At 46.6% G+C, this 27,299-nt stretch overlaps 1 protein-coding gene across 11 annotated transcripts in view; it reads left to right on the forward strand.

Annotated features, from left to right (window-relative positions):
* The window catches only part of EHMT1 (euchromatic histone lysine methyltransferase 1), a 698,071-nt gene that overhangs the window by 620,298 nt on the left and 50,474 nt on the right, over nucleotides 1-27,299 (forward strand). For all 11 annotated transcript variants that reach the window (XM_030207091.1, XM_030207089.1, XM_030207095.1 and 8 more), the window contains one exon: nucleotides 11,545-11,623. In XM_030207091.1, coding sequence (XP_030062951.1) covers nucleotides 11,545-11,623 — 79 coding nt within the window. The remainder of the gene's footprint in view (nucleotides 1-11,544; nucleotides 11,624-27,299) is intronic.

The following is a 27,299-nucleotide window of genomic DNA, read 5'->3' on the forward strand; positions in this document are numbered from 1 at the left end:
TTTGGACAAATTCCTGGAAGACAAGCCCATAGTCTGCTATTGAGACAAACATGGGAAGCAACTGCTTGCCCTGGGATTTGTAATATGGAGTGTTGCCACAATTTGGGTTTCTGCTAGGTACTTCTGACCTGGCTTGGTCACTGTTTGGAAAACAGGATACTGAGCTAGATGGACCATTGATCTGACCCAGTATATGGCTACTCTTATGTTCTATGGAGAGTCATGGGATAGGAGGTAGTGGCCTATAGTGGATTAAAAACTTGTTAAAAGATAGAAAACAGAGAGTAGGGTTAAATGGTCAGTATTTTCAATGGAGAAGGGTAGATAGTGGGGTTCCCTAGGGGTCTGCCGGGACCGCTGCTTTTTAACATTTTTAAATGATCTAGAGATGGAAGTAACTAGGGAGGTAATTTAATTTGCTGACGACACAAAGTTGTTAAATCATAAGAGGATTGTGAAAAATTACCTTACGAGACTGGGAGACTGGGCGTCTAAATGGCAGATGGTGTTTAATGTGAGCAACTGCAAAGTAATGCATGTGGGGAAAAAGGAACATGAATTAGTTACTTAATGCAAGGTTCCACATTAGGAATCAAAGACCAGGAAAGGGATCTAGTCCTCATCATTGATGATACGTTGAAACCCTCTGCTCAGTGTGCGGCGGTGGCTAAGAAAGGGAAATGGGACTTGATATACCACCTTTCTGAGGTTTTTGCAACTATATTCAAAGCAGTTTACATATATTCAGGTACTTATTTTGTACCAGGGGCAATGGAGGGTTAAGTGACTTGCCCAGAGTCACAAGGAGCTGCAGTGGGACTCGAACTCAGTTCCCCAGGATCAAAATCCACTGCACTAACCACTAGGCTATTAGGAAAGGAATGGAAAACAAAAATGAGACGTTATAATACCTTTGTATTACTCCATGTTGCGACCGCACCTTGAGTATTGTGTTCAATTCTGGTCACCGCATCTCATAAAAGATATAGTGGAATTAGAAAAGGTACAGAGAAGGGGGAGGAAGTGACGTCATCGGGAGAGATGGCAGCCTAGCCTGAGAGCTCCGTCTCCTCGCGCTTGATTTACGCTTTAAACAGCTATAAAAAACGGCAGCGAGCGTGAGAACCTAGCGAAACCAGCTTATTAAACGCTCCCTTCAACAAAATCGGCGATGAGCAAAACTCCCGCTACGCGAAAAAAAGAGAGCGAGCGGTCTGAGCGAATCATGGTGGGAAAAAGCGCCAAACGCCACGAGTCACCAGAGCGGGCCTCGCGCTCCGACTCCGAATCGGCCCAGTCGCAGGCCGAGCAGCGACACCCGCCCTCCAAAAAAAGTATCCCAACTGAACTGCGGAGGTTTTTAGCGAACATTCAGGCGGAGATAAAGCAGTCGAAGGATGAAATCTTGGAACGCATGGATTCCTTGAGCACAGACCTCCGTGAGTTGGGGGGGCGGGTGGAAGACGCAGAACTTAAGCTAGAGGAACAGGCAGAGACACTGCTTAAGCATAATGAGAAGCTGCTTGCACTGGACAAACACCGATTGGACTTAGAATACAAGATAGATGACTTGGAAAACCGAGGGAGGCGGAACAACCTTAGGTTTCGAGGGGTGCCAGAAGGAGGAGAAACAGAGAATGTTACACAGATCGTGCAGACAATCTGTGCCTCTTTACTTGGCCCAGAAGCGGGAGAGAGTACTGTGGAGCTGGACAGAGCACATAGAGCGCTTGGAGTTCGCAAAGAACAGCAGCAGCGAGATATTATTGTCCGCTTCCACAAATACGAAACCAAGGAATTGATCATGACTAAGGCGCGGAAGGCGCAGAACCTGGAGTTTGGAGGCGCAAAAGTACTGGTGTATCAAGATTTGTCGCAATATACCTTGCAGCAACGACGGCAAATGAAGCCAGCCCTAGACATACTAACAAAACATCAAGTGCAATACAGATGGGGTTTCCCGTTCTCTCTGAACTTTGCCCTGAAGGGTAGCAAATACCGTGTGAGATCCCTACAAGAAGCATGGGAGGCCCTACACGCAGCAGAGCTGGTGAACTCGGCTATCCCACCAGGTGAGCTGGCCTCATCCACCATGGCCAAGCTTCAGGGCTGGCAAAGAGCATCGGGGCCAGTGCGACGAGGCAGCAACAAGAGATGACTGGACAGACTCCAGGAGAGACAAGAGACATTTGGACTGAGTAACTGGACAAAGACATGTGCCACTATGTCAGATTACCATTGGTCCGCCAGGAACTGTTCTAACTGGCGACCAAGTTTGCTGTAAGACCAGCTAATTCTTGATGTGAGGTGAGGCCTGTGGGACTGTAGGACTGATCGGATTGCATGAATGACAAGACGCGGCTGGCTGAAGCTGGAAGTGTATAGATACACTTTACAGGAAATAACACTATGTTGAAGGGGGATGGGCAGGAGGGCATACAATAGCGGTTGAATGCTGGAAAGCACTTGGGCGGGGGGAGGGGATGTCTGGCTGAGGTGTCGGGAGTGTTGTGACTCACTTACTCGGATCCCATCTAGGGGTTTTATACTCCTGGCTGGTGTAACAGGGGGGAGATGTGGGGGGAGGGACTGGGATAGAGGGATAAGGGTGGGTTGTGGGAGGAGGGAAGACATAGGTAATAATTATTGCTCTACTGACCTGTGCTGCTCACAAGGGGGAGGTGCATTGCTTTTACACTTTGCAGATATTAGCTGTCTTTTACACGATAAGACATGTGTCCTGAGCTGAAGATAGTCTCCTATAATGTCAAGGGACTTAACATGCCTCAAAAAAGACAGAAGCTTTATGGAGAACTCCACCAGTTAAAACCACACATAGTTTTATTGCAAGAAACACACCTGCGTCGCAAACACGAGAAATTTCTCTCCTGCCCTGGTTACTCAGGAGTCTATTGCGCATCCGGGGCGGACTCCAGGAGGGGAGGAGTGGCGATACTGCTGCAATCTTCACTGGGGGCCCAGGTGATGCAGACTAAAAGGGACCCTGGGGGGCGTTTTTTATTTCTACAACTTAAGATAGACCAAGTAATCCTCACGGTGGCATCAATATATGCCCCAAATTCTGGACAAGGGGAATTTTTAACAAATACAAGCCTTATTGGGGACCTTCACTACAGGGGCGCTTATACTTGGGGGTGATTTCAATGCTGTTATGAGCCCAGGACAAGATCGCTCTGGGCCTGTCAGGACGGAGGGGCACAAAGAAGCACGATCGCTGGTCTCGTTGGCCTATTCCCTGGGGCTCTTAGATCTTTGGAGGTTGACACACCATACAGAAAGGGACTATACATATTACTCTCCAGTGCACGAAACATACTCCCGTATTGACTACATCTTCTTAGACACCACGCTAGTGGAATTAGGCCCAAATGCTGGAATTGGTAGTATGACGATATCTGATCACGCCCCAATATGGGTCACTCTCCCAAATATTCAAACTGAAGTGAAAGATAGACGCTGGTCTCTGAACACAAGCCTGTTGCAGGATGAGCAGGTGGTGGAGGGCTATAAACAGGTGTTTAAAGAATACCTTGAGCACAACCTAGCTTCTGGCCCACCGATGCATGTGGTGTGGGACGCTTTAAAAGCGGTGTCCAGAGGACATTTTTTGCAATTGGCTAGTACTCGAGCAAGAGCCCGTAGATCCCGCTTAAACACATGCATAGGGCGGATACAGGCATTGGAACAACAGCACAAAGCTGGTCCCACGCCGCAAATCTGGGATGCCCTGTGTAGGGAGAGAATGGCACTGAATCTGATGTACTCGGAACAACTCGAGTTAATAAGGGCGAGACAAGGGGTACAATCGTACGAATTAACTAATAAAGCTGGGCGCCTACTGGCAATGCGACTGCGAAGACAGAAAGTTGATAGAATGATTAAGCAGGTGAAAGACAGAGGGGGTGATTTGTTGCGTCATTCGGCTTTCATCCGTGAGCGCTTTAGAGAATATTATAAGAAGCTCTACGAGCAGGAGATCGATCCTCCTGGGGAAAAAATAGACAATTATCTGCAAGATAGTGATCTCATCCCTTTAGCTAGGCAACACCAGGAATTGTTGGAGAAGCCTGTTACACCTAAAGAGGTCCAGGAGGCGATTGGAGGTATGCCCTCAAATAAGTCTCCGGGGCTTGACGGCTTTCCCAACGAGTTTTATCGGACATTCGCCGTTGAATTGGCCCCCCTGCTTGCTGATATGTTCAACCAGGTGGGGGTGGGGGGAAATCTGCCGCGGACAATGTTGGAGGCCTGGATAGCGGTGATCCCAAAACCCGGCAAAGATACCACTGACTGTGGCTCTTATAGGCCCGTATCTGTCCTAAATGCCGACGTCAAGATTCTGGCTAAGGTCCTTGCCAATAGGCTTGCACCGTTGATGCCAACCCTAGTGCACCCTGACCAAGTGGGCTTTGTTTCCTACCGAAAGGCGATGGACAACATCAGACGCACCTTAGATCTTATATATCTGGCCAAGCGAAATCAGAGACCATTATGCCTCTTAAGCCTAGATGCAGAAAAGGCCTTTGACAGGGTCCACTGGCCTTTTATGTATAGGACCTTGGAGATCTTGGGGTTTGGTACGCGGTTTAAGGGCTGGATACAAGCATTTTACTCCTCCCCTAGAGCCTGCATTAAGATCAATGGCAGTCACTCAGACTCTTTCTCCTTGCATAGGGGCACACGACAGGGCTGCCCTCTCTCCCCCCTTTTGTTTGCACTTGTTATGGAACCATTTGCCTCTAGGGTTCGGAAAGACCCGCTGATGGCAGGGCCTACTGTGGCAGGGAGAATGCATAAAATGGCACTCTTTGCGGATGATGTTTTGCTGTATATAACCCGTCCCCGTGACGCGTTCCCTAGACTTGCTCAGCTTATTGAGGAGTATTCTGTAGTATCGGGTTTTAAAGTCAATATGACAAAATCCGAGGCCCTAAATATCTCCCTACCGGAAGCTACAGTTGCAGAACTTAAAGTTGCTCATGCTTTTCGGTGGGCGGGTAGACACATTAGATATTTGGGGGTGAATCTCACTTCCAACCTGTCTGATCTATTCTCTGCCAACTATAGAGGCCTGGTTCGAGCCCTTGCAGCAGATATGGAACGATGGGGTGATTTAGAGGTCTCCTGGTTTGGCCGTATAGCAATTCTTAAGATGAACGTTTTACCTCGAATCTTATACTTATTCCAGGTGCTGCCTGTAATGATGCCCAGGCGATTTCTAGCCTCATTGCAAGATAAAATTGTGCGTTTCGTCTGGGCAGGAAAGCATCCTAGGTTGTCCCGTGCCCTGTTGTACCAAGGAAGACGCCGCGGGGGACTGGCGGTCCCGAATGTCTTCTGGTACTATCGGGCGGCCCAGGGAAAGGTAGCTTTGGAGTGGTATCAGGCATATCCAGACAGACAGTGGGTGCACTTGGAACAACATTCCGCAGGTACGACACCGCTGGGAGCGCTTATGTGGTTACCAAAGACATTTCGCAAGCTCGACGAGAGCGTTTGTCCCTCGGTGGAGGTTACCCTTCACTACTGGGACAAGTTGTTTCCGGGGGGTAAATGTACCTTGACTCGTTTGGCCCCTATAGCACACAACCCATTATTCCTGCCAGGGACGACGGAGGGTTCGGTCATGCGGTGGTACAGGGAAGGGCTACGAACATGGGACCAGCTGTTTGATGGGGACACTCTTCTTGAATTTGGAGAGCTGCAGTCACGAAACCCTGGGGTGTTGAGAGATGATTTTGCATACTACCAATTAACTCACTTCCTGCGCACCAAGGCCGTTGCCACGGTAATCCAGCGGACCAAGGGCTACTTAGAGGAGATATGTGATAAGTTAACCACTTCTAGAGGCCTGATAGGTACACTTTACAAGTACATTACTATGCAGCACCCTGTGTATGAATGTCATAGGAGAGGTTGGGAGAGGGAGCTGGGGGTGACACTGGATGTGCCGGGGTGGGAGAGAATAGAACGTGAAGCGACAAAGGTTTCCACACATGTCCCGCTAAAGGAAAATGCTGTGAAGGTGCTATACAGATGGTACCTTACCCCTGATCGCCTCCAGCGCATATACCCAAACACATCAGGTCTCTGCTGGAGGGGGTGCGGCATGAGGGGGACGATGGGGCACCTCTGGTGGAACTGCCATAAAGTGAGAGCTTTCTGGAAAGCGGTTCAAAACAGGTTGCAGAGCTGGTTACAAACGCCCATTCCGTGGGCCCCGACGGTGTTTCTTTTTGCTGCAAAAGTAGAGGGCATGCCGGCAGCGCAGCATAAGCTGCTGAGGCAGGCGGTGTGTGTTGCACGAGTAACCATTGCTCAGCACTGGAAGCACCACGGGGTCCCGTCGGTTAAGAGATGGCACAATAAACTGAAACATGTGTGTGAGATGGAAAGACTCTTGGCAGTCAGGAGACATCAACTGCACAAGTGGCATGATATATGGCAGTTTTTTGCTACTGCAGTAGGTAATTACTAGCATAGATGCACGGGAAAAATCTGTATGATGCAAAGTGAGACAGCCATGAAGGGCAGGGAAGAAAACAGGGGGAGGGAGGGATTAGGTAGGTCTTAATTTTGGAAAGGGCGACTGTTGAGAGGAGGGTTAGGGGGAGGGGAATGTTTCCTTATTAAAACATAATAATACAAAGTTGAAGTTTCTACAGTTATATTTTACTGTTGTACGGTAGCAGTTCATTGTTCTACTTGGACTTTACCTTGCTGAGACTATATTGTAAACACTCCAATGTAGAGCGATGATTATTGTACATTGTTTATTGCAAATTTTCAATAAAAGACTTCTTACAAATAAAAAAAAAAGAAAAGGTACAGAGAAGGGTGGGGATGGGACGACTTCCCTATGAGGAAAGGCTTAAAGCGGCTAGTCTCTTCGGTTTGGAGAAAAGACAGCTGAGGTGAGATATGATAGAGGTCTATAAAATAATGAGTGGAGTGGAGCAAGTAGATGTGAATTGCTTATTTCTTTTTTCCAAAAATACTAGGACTAGGGGACACACAATGAAACTACAAAGCAGTAAATTTAAAAAGAATTAGAGAAAACTTTTCTTCATTCAACGTGTAATTAAACTCTGGAATTCGTTGCCAGAGAATGTAGTAAAAGCAGTTAGCGGGGTTTAAAAAAGGTTTGGATGGTTTCCTAAAGGAAAAGTCCATAGACCATTATTAAAATGGATTTGAGAGAAATCCACTGGTTATTTCTAGGGTAAGCAGTAGCCTCTATCCCATTAGTAGTCAAACTAATGGAAGGACTGGTGACCAAACAACTCAACGACTACATTAATTCACTATATTACACGAGTCACAATCAGGATTCTGTCCTCTACACAGCACGGAAACAGTACTACTCACTCTCCTAACCAAATTCAAGCAGGAAATAGCACTAGGCAAGAGCATTCTCCTCCTCCAATTTGACGTGTCAAGTGCATTTGACATGGTTAACCATAACATACTGCTAAGACTCCTAGACTACTTCAGAATCAATGGCGGCACTCTCAGTTGGATCAAGGGTTTTGTAACCTCAAGAACATATCAAGTGAAATCAAAAACAAGCATATCGTCACCCGTGGAAACCAGGCTGCGGAGTACCAGAAGGATCACCATTATCACCGATCCTATTCAATCTCATGATGACTTCACTAGCTAAGACCCTAACCTTCCAAGGCCTTAACCCTTTTATCTACGCTGATGACGTGACATTATACACCCCCTACAAACATGATCTGGCAGAAATCACCAGTGAAATCAAGCTCAGCTTAAACATCATGAACTCATGGGCAAATGCATTCCAACTAAAACTCAATACAGAAAAAACACACTGTCTCATCATCTCATCTCATCCCAATACAATACATACAATCCCACAAGCATCAACACCCCAGGATACACCCTCCCATTCTCAGGCAGCCTATAGATCCTCGGAGTTACAATCGACCGAAACCTATCACTAGACTCCCAAGCGAAATCCACCATAAAGAAAATGTTTTTTCTCAGTGTGGAAACTCAAACGCATGAAACCATTCTTCCCGAGGGAAATATTTTGTGGCCTGATACAGTCAATGGTACTAAGCCACGTAGATTACTGTAATGGAATGTATGCGGGATGCAAAGATCAAATCATAAAGACACTTCAGACTGCCCAAAATACAGCAGCCAGGGTTATATTTGGAAAAACACATTTTGATAGTGCCAAACCGCTCTGAGAAAAGCTTCGTTGGCTACCAATAAAAGAACGTATCACTTTCAAAATCTGCACGACTGTTCATAAAATTATTTACGGCGAAGCTCCAGGTTACATGACAGAACTCATAGACCTGCCAACCAGGAACGCCACAAAATCTGCACGATCATAACTAAACCTGCATTACCCAAGCAACAAGGGACTCAAATACAAATCCACCTATGCATCCGGTTTTTCCTACTTAAGCACACAACTGTGGAACGTACTGCCAAAAGCAGTAAAAACTACGCTCGACCACCTAAATTTCCGGAAAGCACTAAAGACAGAACTGTTCAAAAAAGCATACCCCACCGACCCAACATAAAATACCTGGACACTTATGACACAATGGAACCAAAGACCGTATTGAACATTACCTGACCCTTCCTACCCTCTCCCTTTCTAAGCGCCCCCAATTGTACCTACCACACATGTACCTCATTCTACCACAAAACCGCCTTGAATTAATCCACACCATGTATTTGTTCAGACCGGAATCGGCTAACGCCGTTAATGGTAATATGTAAGCCACATTGAGCCTGCAAAAAGGTGGGAAAATGTGGGATACAAATGTAACAAATAAAATAAATAAAATGTACTGTTTTGTGATCTTGCCAGGTAATTATGACCTGGATTGGCCACTGTTGGAAACAGGATGCTGGGCTTCATGGACCTTCGGTCTGTCCTGGTATGGCAATACTTATGTATTTATGTGGTAGGCTTTAGTTGGCCAGGGAAATGGCGTTGCCGGTGGCTGCCCGCCCGCTGAGCCCCATCCAGGTACTTGGGTAATGCCCGGAGTTGCTGGGTTGCTTGATGCTAACAAAAGGAGGTGCTGTGTGTTCGTGGAAGGCATGCTTGCACCACTGTCATTCTCCTCCTTTGAAATATTTTCTTTTGTTTGCTACCTCATCCTTCTTCCTCTTATCCTATTGCTTAGGGAGCCCTTTGCTTGTAGTTAACTCGATGTTCTTAAGATGTGAGCCCCCCTCCCCCCATCCCCTTGTTTGGGAAGCTTGCCACTGTTTGTGGCATTCTGCAGTGCCCCTGGGGACCATTGCTCAGTGTCTCTGCTTGTGCTGTCTCCCTTTTCCGTGTCTGTGGGCAGGACAACTGTAGACACCCCTTGATCATGAGGTTGGGTTGCAGGGGAGACTGCTTCTTGTTCTGCATCCATAGCACATTCTTCCTCCATGCTGTAAGGAAGGTAGAGTAGAGAGGGAGAAAGTTCTAAACAAACTGGAGAATAAATAAAGTTATTCCAAAGCCAGACATTACCAAGGGGAGATTTCTTTTATTTCTTTTTATAATTTTGTTTTTGTTTGTTTTTTTATTTATTTTAATTCATTTTTTTAAAAAGGATTTTGTGGGGGTTGTGGGAATCGAACACCCAAAACTGGAGCCATTGCCTAGTTTTCACATGGCTGCTCTAACACCAAACCATCTCAGCATTCAGGGTAGAGTTCCAGCAAGTCCCGATACCAGAGCAAGGATGCAGGACCCCCGCCATGAAGATCATCTCATGGGATTAGATAGAGACCACAGCCAGATACCCACCTCATATTGAGTTTTGTAAATGCTTATTTATTTATTTATTTATTTATTTTTAATTACTTTTTTTTTTTTAAGAGAAGGGAGGGAATCATTCATGAGCGCACTCAGAGCTACAGTCAACACCAAGCGGCACCAGACCCAGATTAGGATAAGGCAGCAGGCAAGCAGAATGAGGAGAGGAGAGAAGAGAGGGGAGCAGGAGGGCAGAAGGGGAACAGACCCATTCCGGAACAAGGAGGGGACAAGAAAGACGGAGACCGGAGTGAAAACCCCTGATGGTCCGTTGAAACGACGTGGATGCCCATCCCGACGACAGAGTCACCTGAACCAGGGCCGATTGCACCCAACTGGCCAAACCGTTGGGGGGGGGGGGGGGGGGAATGGCAGGAAATGAAGCAGAACAGCAACCGTGCAAAGCCCAAACTGACCTTTCCGGCCCAATCCATCTTCCCGATGTAGGCCACGAGGCGGTGTCTGTCTCGCCTTTTCCGTGAGGTGAGGTGTGATGCGCTTCTTCTTGAGCATCCGCCAAAGAGGGCATTCAGGGGTTTGCTGGGGTTTAAACCCCCCCCCCCCCTATCTAGGTCCTCCCATCCAGCAGGGTGCCCAGCCACTTTGGGAAGATACTTCACCTAACCACCAGGCAACCTACCGGATGTATCCCAGGACAAGGGGCTTATCGGCTGCACAGTGCCATGTTAGTGTTATCTACGTGCACCCGAGGCACTCCGCCTTGTTACTTTGCAAGAGAAACATAAGACCAAGCACTGCTTATCCATTGGAGTGCCTCTGAATCTAATATCTACATCCCACAATAGGGCATGTCAGCCTCTGTGAAAGGAAGCACTGGATGATGATAATACCCACAGGTGTCTTCAGTACTCTGGTGCTTCAGTGGTTGACACTGCTTTCTTTGAAATGTAAAGCTAATGTGCATGCCTGGTTGCTTATACAAAAGGACAGAACTCACAGGAAGAGGACTAGTGTTGCCTGGTACAAAACATATGACCCTTGTCCTGAAAACAGCAAGTCAGGGAAGTCAATGAAAGAATGTGAACAGCAAACTCTCCAAGGTGCAACAGTGCAGGACTTGAGATGGGTTAACTTCACAATTTATAGTAATACGACACAATGTGGGTATGTTGTTGAAGTAGACTGGTTTTAAATCACACTTGTATATTAACAGGGTCCAAAAAAACTGGTATGTAGTAAGTTCTCATTTGAACTAAGGGCTTTGTTTTCTTTCCTTTTTTTTTTTTACCACTGAGTAACATAAGTTATGGATAATGGTGTTCTTGTGTATTGCTGATTGCATTCAGTAGCTCATCAAAAACAGAAACATGATCTCCCATCTTGCTTGTTACAAAACTGTGTGTGGCTGATGGTTGGAATATTTCAAGATGGTCTGATGAATGACACTTCCTGTGTTAAAGCCTCCAAGTTTCAAGCTCTGCTCCTTGCCAAGATTTGTCATTTTAGTGCTTGTGATATTCATGAGAGAATATTGATAAATATATATATTTTTTTAATTTGTTAAAGAAAACCCTTTGATTTTTGAGGTTGGAATCCCAAGTAGGGTAAATGTTTCTATAGATGATGTATCATATTCTGTCTTAAGTGGATTTATTTGTACTTGCTTTGTAGTTTGAGAGAATCATGGTACAGAAACATTAACTCTGGGTAGTGAATACAGAGACACTGTCCCTTACGGCTATTTTATTCTCTTTCTGCAGGTATGTTGGAGAGATGATATCCGATTCGGAAGCAGATGTACGGGAAGATGACTCCTACCTCTTTGACCTTGATAACAAGGTAGTGTTTAGGGTGTAAGGGGATCCTGTGACCAATCTGTTGTTCCCTCACGTATAATATTAAGAGTTGATACCGTGCAGTAGCTTGGGGTATTTTAAAAGTTCACTTGGTTTTTCCTTTCCTAAGGGCCCTGTCAAGGCAGAGTTTTTAGGTGATGTACTGACATATATTGAGCTGGTGGAATTCATTGAAGTCCTTGAGATCTACAAAGGGTATGTTTTTTCAGGCTTTTCCTAATAAATATGCCTGAAAACATGAATAGCGAATACACTATTACCTATACCCATTCTTCTTTCAGGGATTCCAGTTCCTCAGGCAGACACAGTCTGCATTCTTGGGGTCAGACCTTACATTCCGCCCACAAATTTATCGGGTGGTATGCAGTTGTTTCTACAAACTTCAGTTAGTTTGTGCCATACAATCACTACTATCACCAGCTGCACTCTCAACAGTGTGGTTCATTCCCTGGTTATAACACAATTAGATTATTGTAATTCCCTTTATCAACGAATCAGGGCCAACGAAATACGTCCTCTTCAGGTTATACAGAACACTGCAATTCGACAGATAGCTAAGATTAGGAAATATGATCACGTCACATCTTACCTTAAAGATGCACATTGGTTACCAATGCCACATTGTACTATCTACAAAATCTTATTGCTTTTCAAAACTATATTCTCTAATGAACCATTATGAGGGGCATAATCGAAAGGGACGCCCAAATTTAGGTCAACCTTAGAGATGGTCGTCCCCGATTTTCGGCCATAATGGAAACCGAGGAAGCACATCTCAGAAACGACCAAATGCAAGCCGTTTGGTTGTGGGAGGAGCCAGCATTCGTAGTGCACTGGTCCCCCTGACGTGCCAGGACACCAATCGGGCACCCTAGGGGGCACTGCAGTGGATTCATAAATTGCTCCTAGGTGCATAGCTCCCTTACCTTGTGTGCTGAGCCCCACAAACCCCCCCCCCCCCCCCCAAAAAAAAAAAACCCCACTCCCCACAACTGTACACCACTACCATAGTCCTAAGGGGTGAAGGGTGGCACCTACATGTGGGTACAGTGGGTTTCTGGTGGGTTTTGAAGGGCTCACATTTACCACCACAAGTGTAACAGGTGAGGGGGGGTGGGCCTACGTCCGCCTGCCTGAAGTGCACTGCACCCACTAAAACTGCTCCAGGTACCTGCATACTGCTGTCATGGAGCTGGGTATGACATTTGAGGCTGGCATAGAGGCTGGCAACAAATATTTAAAAAGTTTTTTTTAGGGTGGGAGGGAGTTGGTGACCACGGGGGGAGTAAGGGGAGGTCATCCCCGATTCCCTCCGGTCATCTGGTCAGTTTGGGCACCTTTTTGAGGCTCGGTCGTAACAAAAAAATGGACCAAGTAAAGTCGCCCAAGTGCCGTAAGAGACACCCTTCTTTTTCCCATTATCGGTCAAGGATGCCCATGTGTTAGGCACGCCCCAGTCCCGCCTTCGCTACGCTTCTGACACGCCCCCGTGAACTTTGGTTGTCCCCGCGACGGAAAGCAGTTGACGCCCAAAATTGGCTTTCGATTATGCCGATTTGGGCGACCCTGGGAGAAGGACGCCCATCTCCCGATTTGTGTCAAAAGATGGGCGCCCTTTTCTTTCGAAAATAAGCCTGCATATCTCTCTCGACTTCTAATTCCATATTGTCCAAATAAAACGTTAAGATCTGCCCCACAGAATCAATTAATCATTCCTAGCTACTGCATACTAATCTGTGACTATGTTAGAGACTGTCTTTTCAGTACAAGGACCTCGCCTTTGGAACACTCTTCCTCATTCACTAAGACTTCTATCTACTTTATCGAATTTTAAAGCTGAACTTAAAACCCACCTATTTGCAGACGCCTATCAGTAACTCTTTCATCGACTGTCTGGACAAAGCTATCCCACCCCCCTTTCCTATTATGATTGTAGTACTTCCCTTACTATCCTATTATGCCATGTCCTACATGCAATGTATTCTTGTCTCTAAATTTATGTTTAGATTGTAAACAGCCCTGACAGCTTCCATAGGGCAAAGTAGTAAATATTGAATAAACTTGGAAACTCAGTATAGGTTTGCATGCATACTACTTCTATTCTGTGTAAATCTATCTCATGTGTATTAATTATGCATAGCCTGCAAACCCAACCCTTTTTTGGCATATCAGAAATGGAAATAAATACTACTGCATTAGGCATATATATTCGCAGAACTGCTACTTATCATTTCTATAGCGCTACTAGATGTACGCAGCGCTGTACACTTGAACATGAAGAGACAGTCCCTGCTCGACAGAGCTTACAATCTAATTAATTGGCCAATCCATTTGGTGATTTCATAATTTTGTTTCACTATTAAGCTATCTGCTTACCCTAAGGCTTCAGTTTTCACTTATTGTCCTTGTGGACAAACATCCTCTAGTCATGTGAAGCAGTGCTTGTTAGGTATGCTTGCCATGTGTGTACATTTAAATTCACAACTTTTGGATAGGCAGATCTGTTATGTTCTTTGTTTTCTTTACTGATTTGAAGCTGTTCATATGGCACTCTGTGCAGACTGGTAATTAACCCTACATAAGTACATAAGTATTGCCACACTGGGACAGACCAAAGGTCCTTCAAGCGCAGCATCCTGTTTCCAACAGTAGGCAATCCAGGTCACAAATACCTGGCAAGATCCCAAAAAAGGACAAAACATTTTATACTGATTATCCCAGAAATAGTGGATTTTTCCCAAGTCCAATTTAATAATGGTCTATGGACTTTCCTTTAGGAAGCCATCCAAACCTTTTTAAAACTCTGTTAAGCTAACCGCCTTTACCACATTCTCTGGCAATGAATTCCAGAGTTTAATTACACATTGAGTGAAGAAAACTTTCTCCGATTCATTTTAAATTTACTTCTTTGTAGCTTCATCACATGCCCCCTAATCCTAGTATTTTTGGAAAGAGTAAACAAACGATTTACGTCTATCCATTCCAGTCCACTCATTATTTTATAGACCTCTATCATATCTCCTCTCAGTCGCCTTTTCTCCAAGCTGAAGAGTCCTAGCCGCTTTAGCCTTTCCTCATAGGGAAGTCGTCCCATCCCCTTTATCATTTTCGTCGCCCTTCTCTGTACCTTTTTTAATTCCACTATATATTTTTTGAGATGCGGTGACCAGAATTGAACACAGTATTCGAGGTGCAGTCACACCATGGACCAATAGAAAGGCATTATAACATCCTCACTTTTGTTTTCCATGCCATTACTAATAATACCTAACATTCTATTTGCTTTCTTAGCCGCCGCAGCACACTGAGCAGAGGATTTCAATGTATCATCAACAACGACGCTAAGATCCCTTTCTTGATCGGTGATTCCTAACATGGAACCTTGCATTACATAGCTATAGTTCGGGTTCCTCTTTCCCACATGCATCACTTTGCAGTTGCTTACATTAAACGTCATCTGCCATTTAGACGCCCAGTCTTGTAAGGTCCTCTTGTAATTTTTCACAATCCTCTTGCGATTTAACCACTTGGAATAACTTTGTGTCATCAGCAAATGTAATTAACTCACTAGTTGCTCCCACCTCTAGATAATTTATAAATATGTTAAAAAGCAGCGGTCCCAGCACAGACCCCTGAGGAACCCCACTATCTACCCTTTTCCATTGAGAATACTGACCATTTTACCCTACTCTCTGTTTTCTATCTTTTTAACCAGTTTTTAATCCACAATAGGACACTACCTCCTATCCCTTGACTTCCCAATTTCTTCTGGAGCCTTTCATGAGGTACTTTGTCAAATGCCTTTTGAAAATCCAGATACACAATATCAACCGGCTCACCTTTATCCACATGTTTGTTCGCCCCTTCAAAGAAATGTAATAGATTGGTAAGGCAAGATTTCCCTTCATGTTGGACTAATGCTGTTTGTTTTTAATTTCCAAGCTTATATTCCACTTTTCAATTTGCTTGGACACTACAGAGAAGGGTAAATCCCCCCTAATACTATTTATTTATTTGCTGCACTTGTATCCGCATTTTCCCACCTATTGCAGGCTCAATGTGGCTTAAAATGTTATAGCAACATGTACACATTATAGGATAAGAATTTCAGAATATAGATGGGTACATAGAATATCATAGCAATCATATTAACGGAATAATAATTTTTACAATTATTACAAATAAGAGTTCATAAGTAATCATATTGGATGGAAGTGGATTGAAAGATCAACATACATAACCTAAGATATCAGGACAAGATATAATATTCAGTTGTGAGGATGTAATTAGGATGAACAGATAGGAGGGTTCCTTAATAGTTGTGATTGGAATAATTAGGAAGTCAGATCATTATGGGGAATCTTTATTGTACGCCTTTATGAATAAGTAGGTCTTTAATAACTTTCATAAGGTTGACAGGTAGTGTGTTGTTTTTATGGTGATCGGTAATTCATTCCATAGTTGTGTGCAGGTGTATGAGAAACTGTATGTATGTACAGACTTGTATTTAAGTCCTTTGCAATTGGGATAATGAAGGTTTAAGCAAAACTATCAAAACTATGGGGCTCATTTTCAAAGCACTTAGATTTACAGAGTTCCATAGGTTACTATCAGGCTCATTTTCGAAGAGAAGGATGCCCGTCTTTCGACAAAAATCGGGAAGATAGACGTCCTTCTCCCAGGGTTATCCAAATCGGTATAGTTGAAAGCCGATGTTGGGCGTCCCCAACTGCTTGCCGTCGCAGGGACAGCCAAAGTTCAAGGGGGGGCGTAGGGAAGGCAGGACTTGGGCGTGCCTAACACATGGACATCCTCGACCCATAGTGGAAAAAAAAGGATGTCCCTGACAAGCACTTGGACAACTTTACCTGGTCCTGTTTTTCTTACAACCAAGACACAAAAAGGTGGCCGAAATGACCAGATGACCACCGGAGAAAATTGGGGATGACCTCCCCTTACTCCCCTAGTGGTCACTAACTCCCTCCCACCCTCAAAAAATATCTTTAAAAATATTTTGTGCCAGCCTCAGATGTCATACTCAGCTCCATCATAGCAGTATTCAGGTACCTGGAGCAGTTTTAGTGGGTGCAGTGCACTTCAGGCAGGTGGACCCAGGCCCATCCCCCTCCCCCTCCCTACCTGTTACGTTTGTGGAGGAAACAGCAAGCCCTCCAAAACCCACCAGAAACCCACTGTACCCACATCTAGGTGCCCCCCCCCCTCACCCCAAAGGGCTATGGTAGTGGTGGTCAGTTGGGGGTAGTGGGTTTTAAGGTGGGTTTGGGAGGCTCAGCAGACAAGGGAGCTATGATCCTGGGAGCATTCTATGAAGTCCACTGCAGTGTCCCCTAGGGTGCCCGGTTGGTGTCCTGGTATGTCAGGGGAACCAGTGCACTAGAAATGCTGGCTCCTTCCACGACCAAAGGGCTTGCATTTGGTCGTTTCTGAGATGGGCGTCCTTGGTTCCATTATGACCGAAAATCAGAAACGACCAAGTCTAGGGACTACCATCTCTAAGCACAACCAAAATTTCAAGATTTGGGCATCTCCAATCGTATTATCAAAACGAAAGATGGACGTTCATCTTGTTTCGATAATATGGGTTTCCCCGCCCCTCCATCGGAACGTTTTGCAAGGACGACCTCAACAACCTTGGGTGTCCCTTTCGATATGCCCCTCCACGTAGCTTTGTAAATCTAAGTGCTTTGAAAATATGCCTCAACATCACTTGCATTTGTCCAGATGTGTAGGTTATCTATCTTTCTGCCAGCAGATGGAGACTGAGAACTGTCGACTGAATGACATCTAGTATGTTCTTACTCTCCAGTAGATGTGGGGACAGGCATCCTGTGCAGCTTTCAGATTTCCATCTGATAGGCATGGTCTAGTAGTTTTGCATTTGTGGGATCCACTAGGCACATTTAAGAAAAAATTTAAATCACATTAACTATCCTAACCTTTATACAATAAAACAATCTGGTGTCTTACCTCGCCCCCCATAGTACACACAGTCCTCTCATATAAAACACTCTTTAAATAGTGAAGTTGAAATTTCAAATAGTCCTCAATGGAGTCAATATTCAAACGAGTTTTAAACAGGCAGGAGAGGCTGCTGCCTGTTTAATCCCCACTGAACTGGCTAGCTGCAGATATTCCGCGACACTTAACGGGGTGATGCTGCAGAATATGATTCTATCCGGCCATTCCCTAACTGGTAGGTAAATGTAGTCTGGGGTTGATGTTTGGATGGAGCCACTACTTATCAGGTTAGTGGTGGTATTCAGTCCACCAACCAGCTAAATATGGGATTATCTAGACAGCAAAAAAGCTGTCCTATCTTTATCCGCCGAGTTAATCAGGCACCGATCTGAATATCGGCTGGTTCCCATTTAACTTCTGGGTTTCTGCAGTAACCTCTTTCAGTGCCAGAGGCCGGACATGCCCTGGCATTGAATATCTGGGGTTAATTCGGCCATGGCTGTGAGCAGCATACAAGCCCTTTACCTCCACAGGCTGAATATTGGGCCCTATATCTTTCAAATCATCTTATTCCAGTGTCTTGGGATTGCAATGAAACAACAGTACACTGTTGTTTTAAGTGATTGACAGTCCCATTCTGAAGACAACGGTAGATTTAGACAAACTAGAATACAGATTTCTTGAAAGAGAATTCTCAGTTGAATGCCTTGGTCTAGTATGGGGAATCTACTTATTTGTGCTACACTGTAGTGTAAATGGAATGTGAATGTTCTTCATACATTTATGATGTGAGAACATCCTAATAACCACATCGGACTAGGGAAGTATTTTAAGACTGAGACTTATATGTAATAATGTATATCGTAGAGAAACGTTTTCCTCCCCACCCCTTCACATTTGTATAGGTCAGGTCAGGCACACTATTTCTCTTTGATTGCTGTGCTTTCAGGTTCTAAAGTAACATTTATTACCCCCCACCACACACACGTGCACACACACACACACACTTTTTTCCCACAAGAATTCAAGGCAAGTTACAAAAAACATAATTTCTGCAAACAGTACAGTTACATACCATAATGTTCACCCACTAACATTTTACTACTGAGTGCCGTACTAATAAATAGCATCCAACAATTCAGATACCCCTAAGAGGAGAACAAGTTCAATACAAACATGAATCTAATATCCCTCTATATTATGATAGTGGATTCATAACAACAAACCTTCCCATCCATAAATATTAATGTTCGAGATGGAAGACTATCAGTTAAATCTTTTTTTTTTTTTTTTTTTTTTTTTAAAAAAGTCTTTATTGAAATCCAAACAGGGCAAAAAAAACACCAAAATCACAATCAAATGAGACCAAAAGTAAACAATAGGATTATCATGTCATCCCACAAGTTTGGACATGGCTGCGCTCCTCCGGGGTTCTGCTCCAGAGGCGTGAGGAGCGGCTGTAGAGCCGACAGCCAATGCTTGATGGCTGCCTGCGGTGCCGCGCTTGCTTTTTAAAAACATTTTTGGTGGTTTAATTAGCTCTTTTTGTTTTTGTAGCGGCCGCTGCTGCTCAACAGAAGAAGCAGCAGTGGCCGGAAATGGGAGCTGGCGCCGCGTGTTTCACGGGAGACTTGGCAGGTCTGTGTTGGGTGGGCGGGCCTGGAGGGAAAGTGCCTGGGCCTGTCCAGGCCCGCCTATGGCTATGCCCTGCCCGGCCCAGTGGCGGACGGAGGGGGGAGCAGCAGCAATCTCGGGGGGGGGGGGGGGGGAGGGGGTAGCAGTGGGTGCGGCAACCTCGGGGGGTGAAGGGGGGGCGGGTGGCGACGGGGCGGCAGGGGGGGGGGCCCGGCCCAGTCTCTCGGCATCCCTGGGTGGAGATGGTGGTGCGTGTGGAGGAAGGGCTGAAGCTGATCTTGCAACGTTCCAATGTCTCTGGCTGCATTCATAACCATTTTCTGACGTCAGGCAAGCAGGCTTCTACTGTGGGAGAGTGGCGTCAGGAGATGGTTACGAACGCAGCCAGAGACATTGGAACGTTGCAAGAGCAAATTATTATATTAGAAGTTTTGCCAGTCTTCTGGTGCGCATGCAGCATGCACCGCGCATGCACGGGACCGATTTCCCGCCCGTCGCGTGAATGCATTCCTCAGTTTTCTTTTCTCCGTGTTGAGGTGCGGTAGAGTTTTTCTTCACTCCTCTCAGGCCCGGGAAAGAGTCTTCGACAGTTTTTTGGCTTTTTGCCTTATTTTTCTTTATTTTATTTTCAATTCTACAGTTATTAAAAAAAAAATAAGTTCCCATAGTTTCCTTTACTTTTGTCCACCTTTTAAAGTTTCCTTTGTTTTTGACGCAGTTGGCTTGTTCCCTTATTTTTGTGTCTTTTTTTCTTCCATGTCGTCATCAAAGACACAAACAAAAAAAGCAACACTGGGCCTTCAAGACTGGGACAATGTATGCTGTATTACCCTCTCTATTTGTGTTATGTCATCAAAGACACCCAGCGGCTTCAAACGTTGTACTCGGTGCAACCAGACCATCTCAGGTACCGATACCCACGCCTGGTGTATCCAGTACCTTGGGCCCGACCATAGCCCAGCCGCTTGTAGTCTGTGTCTTCGTATGAAGAAATGGACCCAAGCGTCTCGAGAAGCCCAACGAGAAAAGCTTTTTGGTGCTCGGTACGGTCCTTCGACATCGACATTGAGGGAAGCATCGACGTCGGGAGCAGAGATAATGGCTGCTGAAAGACCTATTTGCGCTGGGATCAGTGAGGCATCAAGTGGGTCTCCACCTGCCTTGAGGCCTCCTGCTATGCAGGCCTCCCGGGACCAGCCATCGGACCCGGCCCCTAGGAGGCGTGAGGATTCCACGTCCTCATCGGTACCGAGGAGTCTCGATGACCTATGTCGAGCGAAGGCGAAGAAGCACCATCATCATTGCCCTTCGACACACAGTGCCGGGAGCTCCATGGCGTTGAGGGAATCGGCACCTGAGAAGCGTTGGTGCCGAGAGAATTGCTCCCCCTCTATTCAGGAGGTGCCGATGCGTCGGTCTTCTGGCAGCCGGTTACCTGCTCCCGAGCCTCGACAGATTCTGCCACTAGCTCCTTTACCGACCCCTCAGCCTTGTTTGACAGCAGCTCTCGACGAGCTCATCAGGGCCCTGCTTCCAGAACTTCTGGAAGGATTGCTGCGCCAGTCTGCTTTGGTGTCGGGGGTGCTTGCGCCTTCCATACCGTCTGCTGCAGCGGCATCTGGCCCTTCGCCTGTGGTGAGGTCCCTGACCTCAGTGCCGCCTGCGGCATTGGTGTCGAATGTCACCCAGGTCGACTCCCCTTTGTTGTCAGTGGAGGAAGCTTCACCGGAGTCCAGGCGGCCGTCGACTTCTCGGCACTGCCATCGAGGACGTCGTTCCTCGGCGTCAAGGCAAGCTCAGTTTCGGACTGCTCTGAGGGATGTCTTGTCCGATATTAAAGATGAGCGTTCGTGGGAGGAAGAGGAAGATCCCAGATACTTTTCTTCTGACGAGTCCTATGGGATTCCCTCTGAAGCTTCCCCTCCACCAGAAAGGAGACTTTCTCCACCGGAGAGTCTTTCCTTTACCTCCTTTGTCAGGGAAATGGCTGCGGCTATTCCCTTCCCTATGGAGGATGAGCCCAGGGCTGAGATGCTTGAGGTCCTGGATTATCCTCTGCCTAGAGAGGCTGCAACTGCTCCTTTGCATAATGTATTGAAGGAAGTCCTTATGCGAAACTGGTCGTTCCGTCTAATCCCGTGATCCCAAAAAAAACTGAATCCCAGTATTGGATCCACGGTGAGCCTGGATTGATGAGGTCTCAGCTACCTCACAATTCCATGGTGGTGGACTCCACCCTCAAAAGAGCCAAGAGCACTAGGGACTATGCCTCGGCGCCCCCAGGTAGAGAATCTAGAACCTTGGACTCTTTTGGGAGGAAGACGTATCAGGCCGCTATGCTCGCTGCCAAGATCCAAACATACCAGCTCTTCATGAGCGTCCACTTGCGGAACTCGGTGAGGCAACTGTCCAGCTTGGTTGATGCACTCCCTCCGGAGCAGGCCGAGCCTTTTTGCCAGGTGGTCAGGCAGCAGAAGGCGTGTCGTAAATTCCTGGCCAGGGGTACATAGTAACTTAGTAGATGACGGCAGAAAAAGACCTGCATGGTCCATCCAGTCTGCCCAAGACAAACTCATATGTGTATACCTTACCTTGAATTTGTACCTGTCCTTTTCAGGGCACAGACCATATAAGTCTGCCCAGCAGTATTTCCCGCCTCCCAACCACCAGTCCCGCCTCCCATCACCGGCTCTGGTACAGACCGTATAAGTCTGCCCTCCCCTATCCTCGCCTCCCAACCACCACCCCCTCTTCCCCCCAACTGCTCCACCACCCAATTTCAGCTAAGCTTCTGAGGATCCATTCCTTCTGCACAGGATTCCTCTATGCATATCCCACACACGTTTGAACTCCGTTACCGTTTTCAACTCCACCACCTCCCGCGGGAGGGCATTCCAAGCGTCCACCACCCTCTCCGTGAAAAAATACTTCCTGATATCTTTCCTGAGTCTGCCCCCCTTCAATCTCATTTCATGTCCTCTCGTTCTACCGCCTTCCCATCTCCGGAAAAGATTCGTTTGCGGATTAATACCTTTCAAATATTTGAACGTCTGTATCATATCACCCCTGTTCCTCCTTTCCTCCAGGGTGTACATGTTCAGGTCAGCAAGCTTCTCTTCATACGTCTTGGAACGTAAATCCCATACCATCCTCGTAGCTTTTCTTTGCACCGCTTCCATTTTTTTTAACATCCTTCGCAAGATACGGCCTCCAAAACTGAACACAATACTCCAGGTGGGGCCTCACCAACGTCTTATACAGGGGCATTAAAACCTCCTTTCTTCTGCTGGTCACTCCTCTCTCTATACAGCCTAGCAATCTTCTCGCTACTGCCACCGCCTTGTCGCACTGTTTCGTCGCCTTCAGGTCCTCAGATACTATCACCCCAAGATCCCTCTTCCCCGTCCGTGCCTATCAGACTCTCCCCGCCTAACACATACGTCTCCCTTGGATTTCTACTCCCTAAGTGCATCACTTTGCATTTCTTCGCATTGAATTTTAATTGCCAAACGTTAGACCATTCTTCTAGCTTCTTCAGATCTTTTTTCATGTTTTCCACACCCTCCGGGGTGTCCACTCTGTTGGAAATCTTGGTGTCATCCGCAAAAAGGCAAACTTTACCTTGTAAACCTTCGGCAATGTCACTCACAAATATATTGAACAGAATGGGCCCCAGCACCGATCCCTGAGGCACTCCACTACTCACCTTTCCCTCCTCCGAGCGAACTCCATTCACCACCACCCTCTGGCGTCTGTCCGTCAACCAGTTCCTAATCCAGTTCACCACTTCGGGTCCTATCTTCAGGCCGTCTAGTTTATTTAAGAGCCTCCTGTGGGGAACCGTGTCGAAAGCCTTGCTGAAATCTAAGTAAATGATGTCCATAGCACGTCCTTGATTCAATTCTCCTGTCACCCAGTCAAAGAATTCAATGAGATTCGTTTGGCACGATTTCCCTTTGGTGAAACCATGTTGTCTCGGATCTTGCAACTTATTGGCTTCCAGGAAATTCACTATCCTTTCCTTTAGCATGGCTTCCATTACTTTTCCAATAACCGAAGTGAGGCTAACCGGCCTGTAGTTTCCAGCTTCTTCCCTATCACCACTTTTGTGAAGAGGGACCACCTCCGCCGTTCTCCAATCCCTCGGAACCTCTCCCGTCTCCAAGGATTTATTAAACAACAAGTCTTTAAGAGGACCCGCCAGAACCTCTCTGAGCTCCCTCAGTATTCTGGGGTGGATCCCGTCCGGCCCCATGGCTTTGTCCACCTTTAGCTTTCCAAGTTGTTGATACACACTCTCTTCTGTGAACGGCGCTCTATCCATCTCATTTTCAGGTGTACTTTTGCCAGTCCCTCTCGGTCCTTCCCCAGGGTTTTCTTCAGTGAAAACAGAACAAAAGTATCTATTTAGCAAATTGGCTTTTTCTTCATCATTTTCTACATAGCGTTTTGTTGTATCTTTTAGTCTCACAATTCCCTTTATAGTCTTTCTCCTTTCACTAATATACCTGAAGAAGATTTTGTCTCCTCTCCTTACATTTCTAGCCATTTGTTCTTCCGCTTGCGCCTTTGCCAGACGTACCTCTCTCTTGGCTTCTTTCAGTTTCATCCGGTATTTTTCCCCGTATTCCTCCTCTTGAGATTTTCTATATTTCTGGAACGCTAACTCTTTAATCTTTATTTTCTCAGCCACTTGCTTTGAGAACCATATCGGTTTCCTTTTTCTCTTGCTTTTATTTACTCTCCTTACATAAAGGTCTGTGGCCCTGTTTATTACTTCTTTTAGCCTGGGCCACTGTCCTTCCACTTCTCGTATATCCTCCCAGCCCATCAGCTCCTTCCTCAGGTATTCTCCCATTTTGTTAAAGTCAGCTCGCTTGAAATCCAGGACTTTGAGTTTAGAGTGGCTGCCATCCACATGAGCCGTTACATCAAAACAAACCGTTTGATGGTCACTGTTTCCCAGGTGTGCAGCCACTCGGACATTTGACACACTATCCCCATTCGTGAGCACCAGATCCAACGTGGCTCCCTCCCTCGTGGGTTCGTTCACCATTTGTCTGAGCAGAGGACTTTGGAAAGCATCCACAATCTCTCTACTTCTTTCCGATTTTGCAGACGGAACCTTCCAATCTACGTTCGACACTTTTGATGTAGCATCCAGGATCACTGCCCAAGGTATAGTGATGCACAGACTCTCATGGCTGCCTGTGTCTGACCTGGATCATTCTGTCCAGTGGTGGATGGTGGATGTTCCTTGCCGGGGGGGGGGGGGGGGGGGGCAGGCTTTTGACTGGCTCCAGTTCAGCATAGCCTCAGTAAAAGTGTCCGTACCGGACGACTTGCCGGTTGGGGGGAGGTTAATGGTTTTTCACCAAAGGTGGCCTCTTATAACCTTCGACCGGTGGGTTCTTCAAATTGTCCGGTTAGGATACACCCTCAATCTGGAATCCAAGCTTCCAAATTGCCCACTGGGAGCTCAGTCCTACAGCTCCCAGCACAAGCAGGTATTTGCAGAGGAACTCTCCGCCCTTCTACAGGCCCAAGCGGTCAAACCCGTTCTACCAGGGGAAGAAGGGCTGGGATTCTATTTCAGGTACTTCCTAGTGCAAAAGGAAACAGGGGGGGATGCGTCCCATCCTAGACCTAAGGGCCCTGAACAAATTTCTTTTTCGAGAAAAGTTCAGGATGGTTTCCCTGGTCACCCTTCTTCCCATGATTCAGGAAAACGATTGGCTATGCTCTCTGGACTTAAAGGATGCTTACACACACATCCCGATACTTCCAGCTCACAGGAAGTATCTTCGATTTCGGCTGGGAGCACAACACTTTCAGTACCATGTACTGCTTTTTGGCCTAGCGTCTGCGCCCAGAGTGTTTACAAAATGCGTAGCTGTAGTCGCAGCGTCACTACGCAGGCTGGGAGTGCATGTGTTTCCTTATCTTGATGATTGGCTGGTGACGAGCACCTCGAAGGAGGGTGCTCTGGAGTCCATGCGAATGACTATTCAGGTGCTGGAGCTACTGGGGTTCGTCATCAGTTATCCCAAGTCCCATCTTACCCCAGTCCAAAAATTAGAATTCATTGGAGCTCTGCTAGACACTCAGCTCAAGCTTATCTTCCCGAGGCAAGGGCAGACAACCTTCTGTCCCTGGTGTCCATGGTTCGAGCGTCTCAGCAGGTCACGGCTCGGCAGATGTTGAGACTTCTGGGGCACATGGCTTCCACAGTTCATGTAACGCCATGGCACGCCTAAATATGAGATCAGCTCAATGGACCCTAGCTTCCCAGTGGTTCCAAGCTGCGGGGGATCTAGAGGATGTAATCCAACTGTCCACCGAACTTCGAAATTCTCTTCAGTGGTAGACAGTTCGATCCAATTTGACCATGGGGCGACCATTCCAAGTTCCTCAGCCACGAAAAGTGCTGACGACAGATGCATCTCTCCTGGGGTGGGGGGCTCATGTAGATGGGCTGCACACTCAGGGAGCCTGGTCCTTTCAGGAAAGAGGTCTGCAGGTCAACCTCCTGGAATTATGAGCGATCTGGAACACTCTAAAGGCTTTCAGAGATCAGCTGTCCAACCGAGTAATCTTAATTCAGACAGACAATTTGGTTGCCATGTTTTACACCAACAAGCAGGGGGGGCACTGGATCTCGCCCTCTGTGTCAGGAAGCTGTCCAGATGTGACTTTGGGCTTGCCGTCACGGCATGTTTCTCCAAGCCACTTATCTGGCAGGCGTAAACAACAGTCTGGCCGACAGGTTGAGCAGGATAATGCAACCTCACGAGTGGTCACTGAACATGGACGTAGTTTGCAGGATCTTCAGAGCGTGGGGTACCCCCTCGGTGGATCTTTTTGCTACACAGATCAATCACAAGGTCCCTCAGTTCTGTTCCAGGCTTCAGGCCCGGCAGACCAGTGTCAGATGCCTTTCTCCTACATTGGGCAACAGGCCTTCTGTATGCGTATCCTCCCATACCTCTAGCGGGGAAGACTTTGCTGAAACTCAAGCAAGACTGCGGAACCATGATCCTGATTGCACCTTTCTGGCCGCGTCAGATTTGGTTCCCTCTTCTTTTGGAGTTGTTCTCTGAGGAACCGTGGAGATTGGACTGTTTTCCAACCCTCATCACTCAGAACGAGGGGTCGCTTCTACATCCCAACCTCCAGTCTCTGGCTCTCACAGCCTGGATGTTGAGAGCTTAGAATTTGCCTCCTTGGTCTTTCAGAGGGTGTCTCCCGAGTCTTGCTTTTTCAAATGGAAGAGGTTTGCTGTCTGGTGTGACAACAAGGCCCTAGATTCTCTTTCTTGTTCTGCACAGACCCTGCTTGAATACCTTCTACACTTGTCAGAGTCTGGTCTCAAGACCAACTCCGTAAGAGTTCACCTTAGTGCGATTAGTGCTTATCATTGCTGTGTAGAGGGTAAGCCTATCTCTGGACAGCCTTTAGTTGTTCACTTCATGAGAGGTTTGCTTTTGTCAGAGCCACCCTTTCAAACCCTTTCATGGGATCTCAACGTCGTTCTCACCCAGCTGATGAAAGCTCCTTTTGAGCCACTGAATTCCTGCCATCTGAAGTACTTGACCTGGAAGGTCATTTTCTTGGTGGCTGTTACCTCAGCTCGTAGGGTCAGTGAGCTTCAGGCCTTAGTAGTACTTATATCAAATTTCATCACAACAGAGTAGTCCTCCGCAGGCACCCTAAGTTCCTGCCAAAGGTGGTGTTGGAGTTCCATCTGAACCAGTCAATTGTCTTGCCAACATTCTTTCCCCGTCCTCATACCCGCCCTGGCGAAAGCAGTTGCACACCTTGGACTGCAAGAGAGCATTGGCCTTTTACATGGAGCGGACAAAGCCCTTTAGACAGTCCACCCAGTTGTTTGTTTCTTTCGATCCGAACAGGAGGGGAGTCGCCATCGGAAAAAGCACAATCTCCAAAGATTGCATTTCCTTCACTTATGCTCAAGCTGGGCTGACTCTAGAGGGCCATGTCACGGCTCATAATGTCAGAGCCATAGCTGCTTCAGTGGCTCACTT

This window comes from Microcaecilia unicolor, chromosome 6 (assembly GCF_901765095.1).
Source record: "Microcaecilia unicolor chromosome 6, aMicUni1.1, whole genome shotgun sequence".
Taxonomy (NCBI): domain Eukaryota; kingdom Metazoa; phylum Chordata; class Amphibia; order Gymnophiona; family Siphonopidae; genus Microcaecilia; species Microcaecilia unicolor.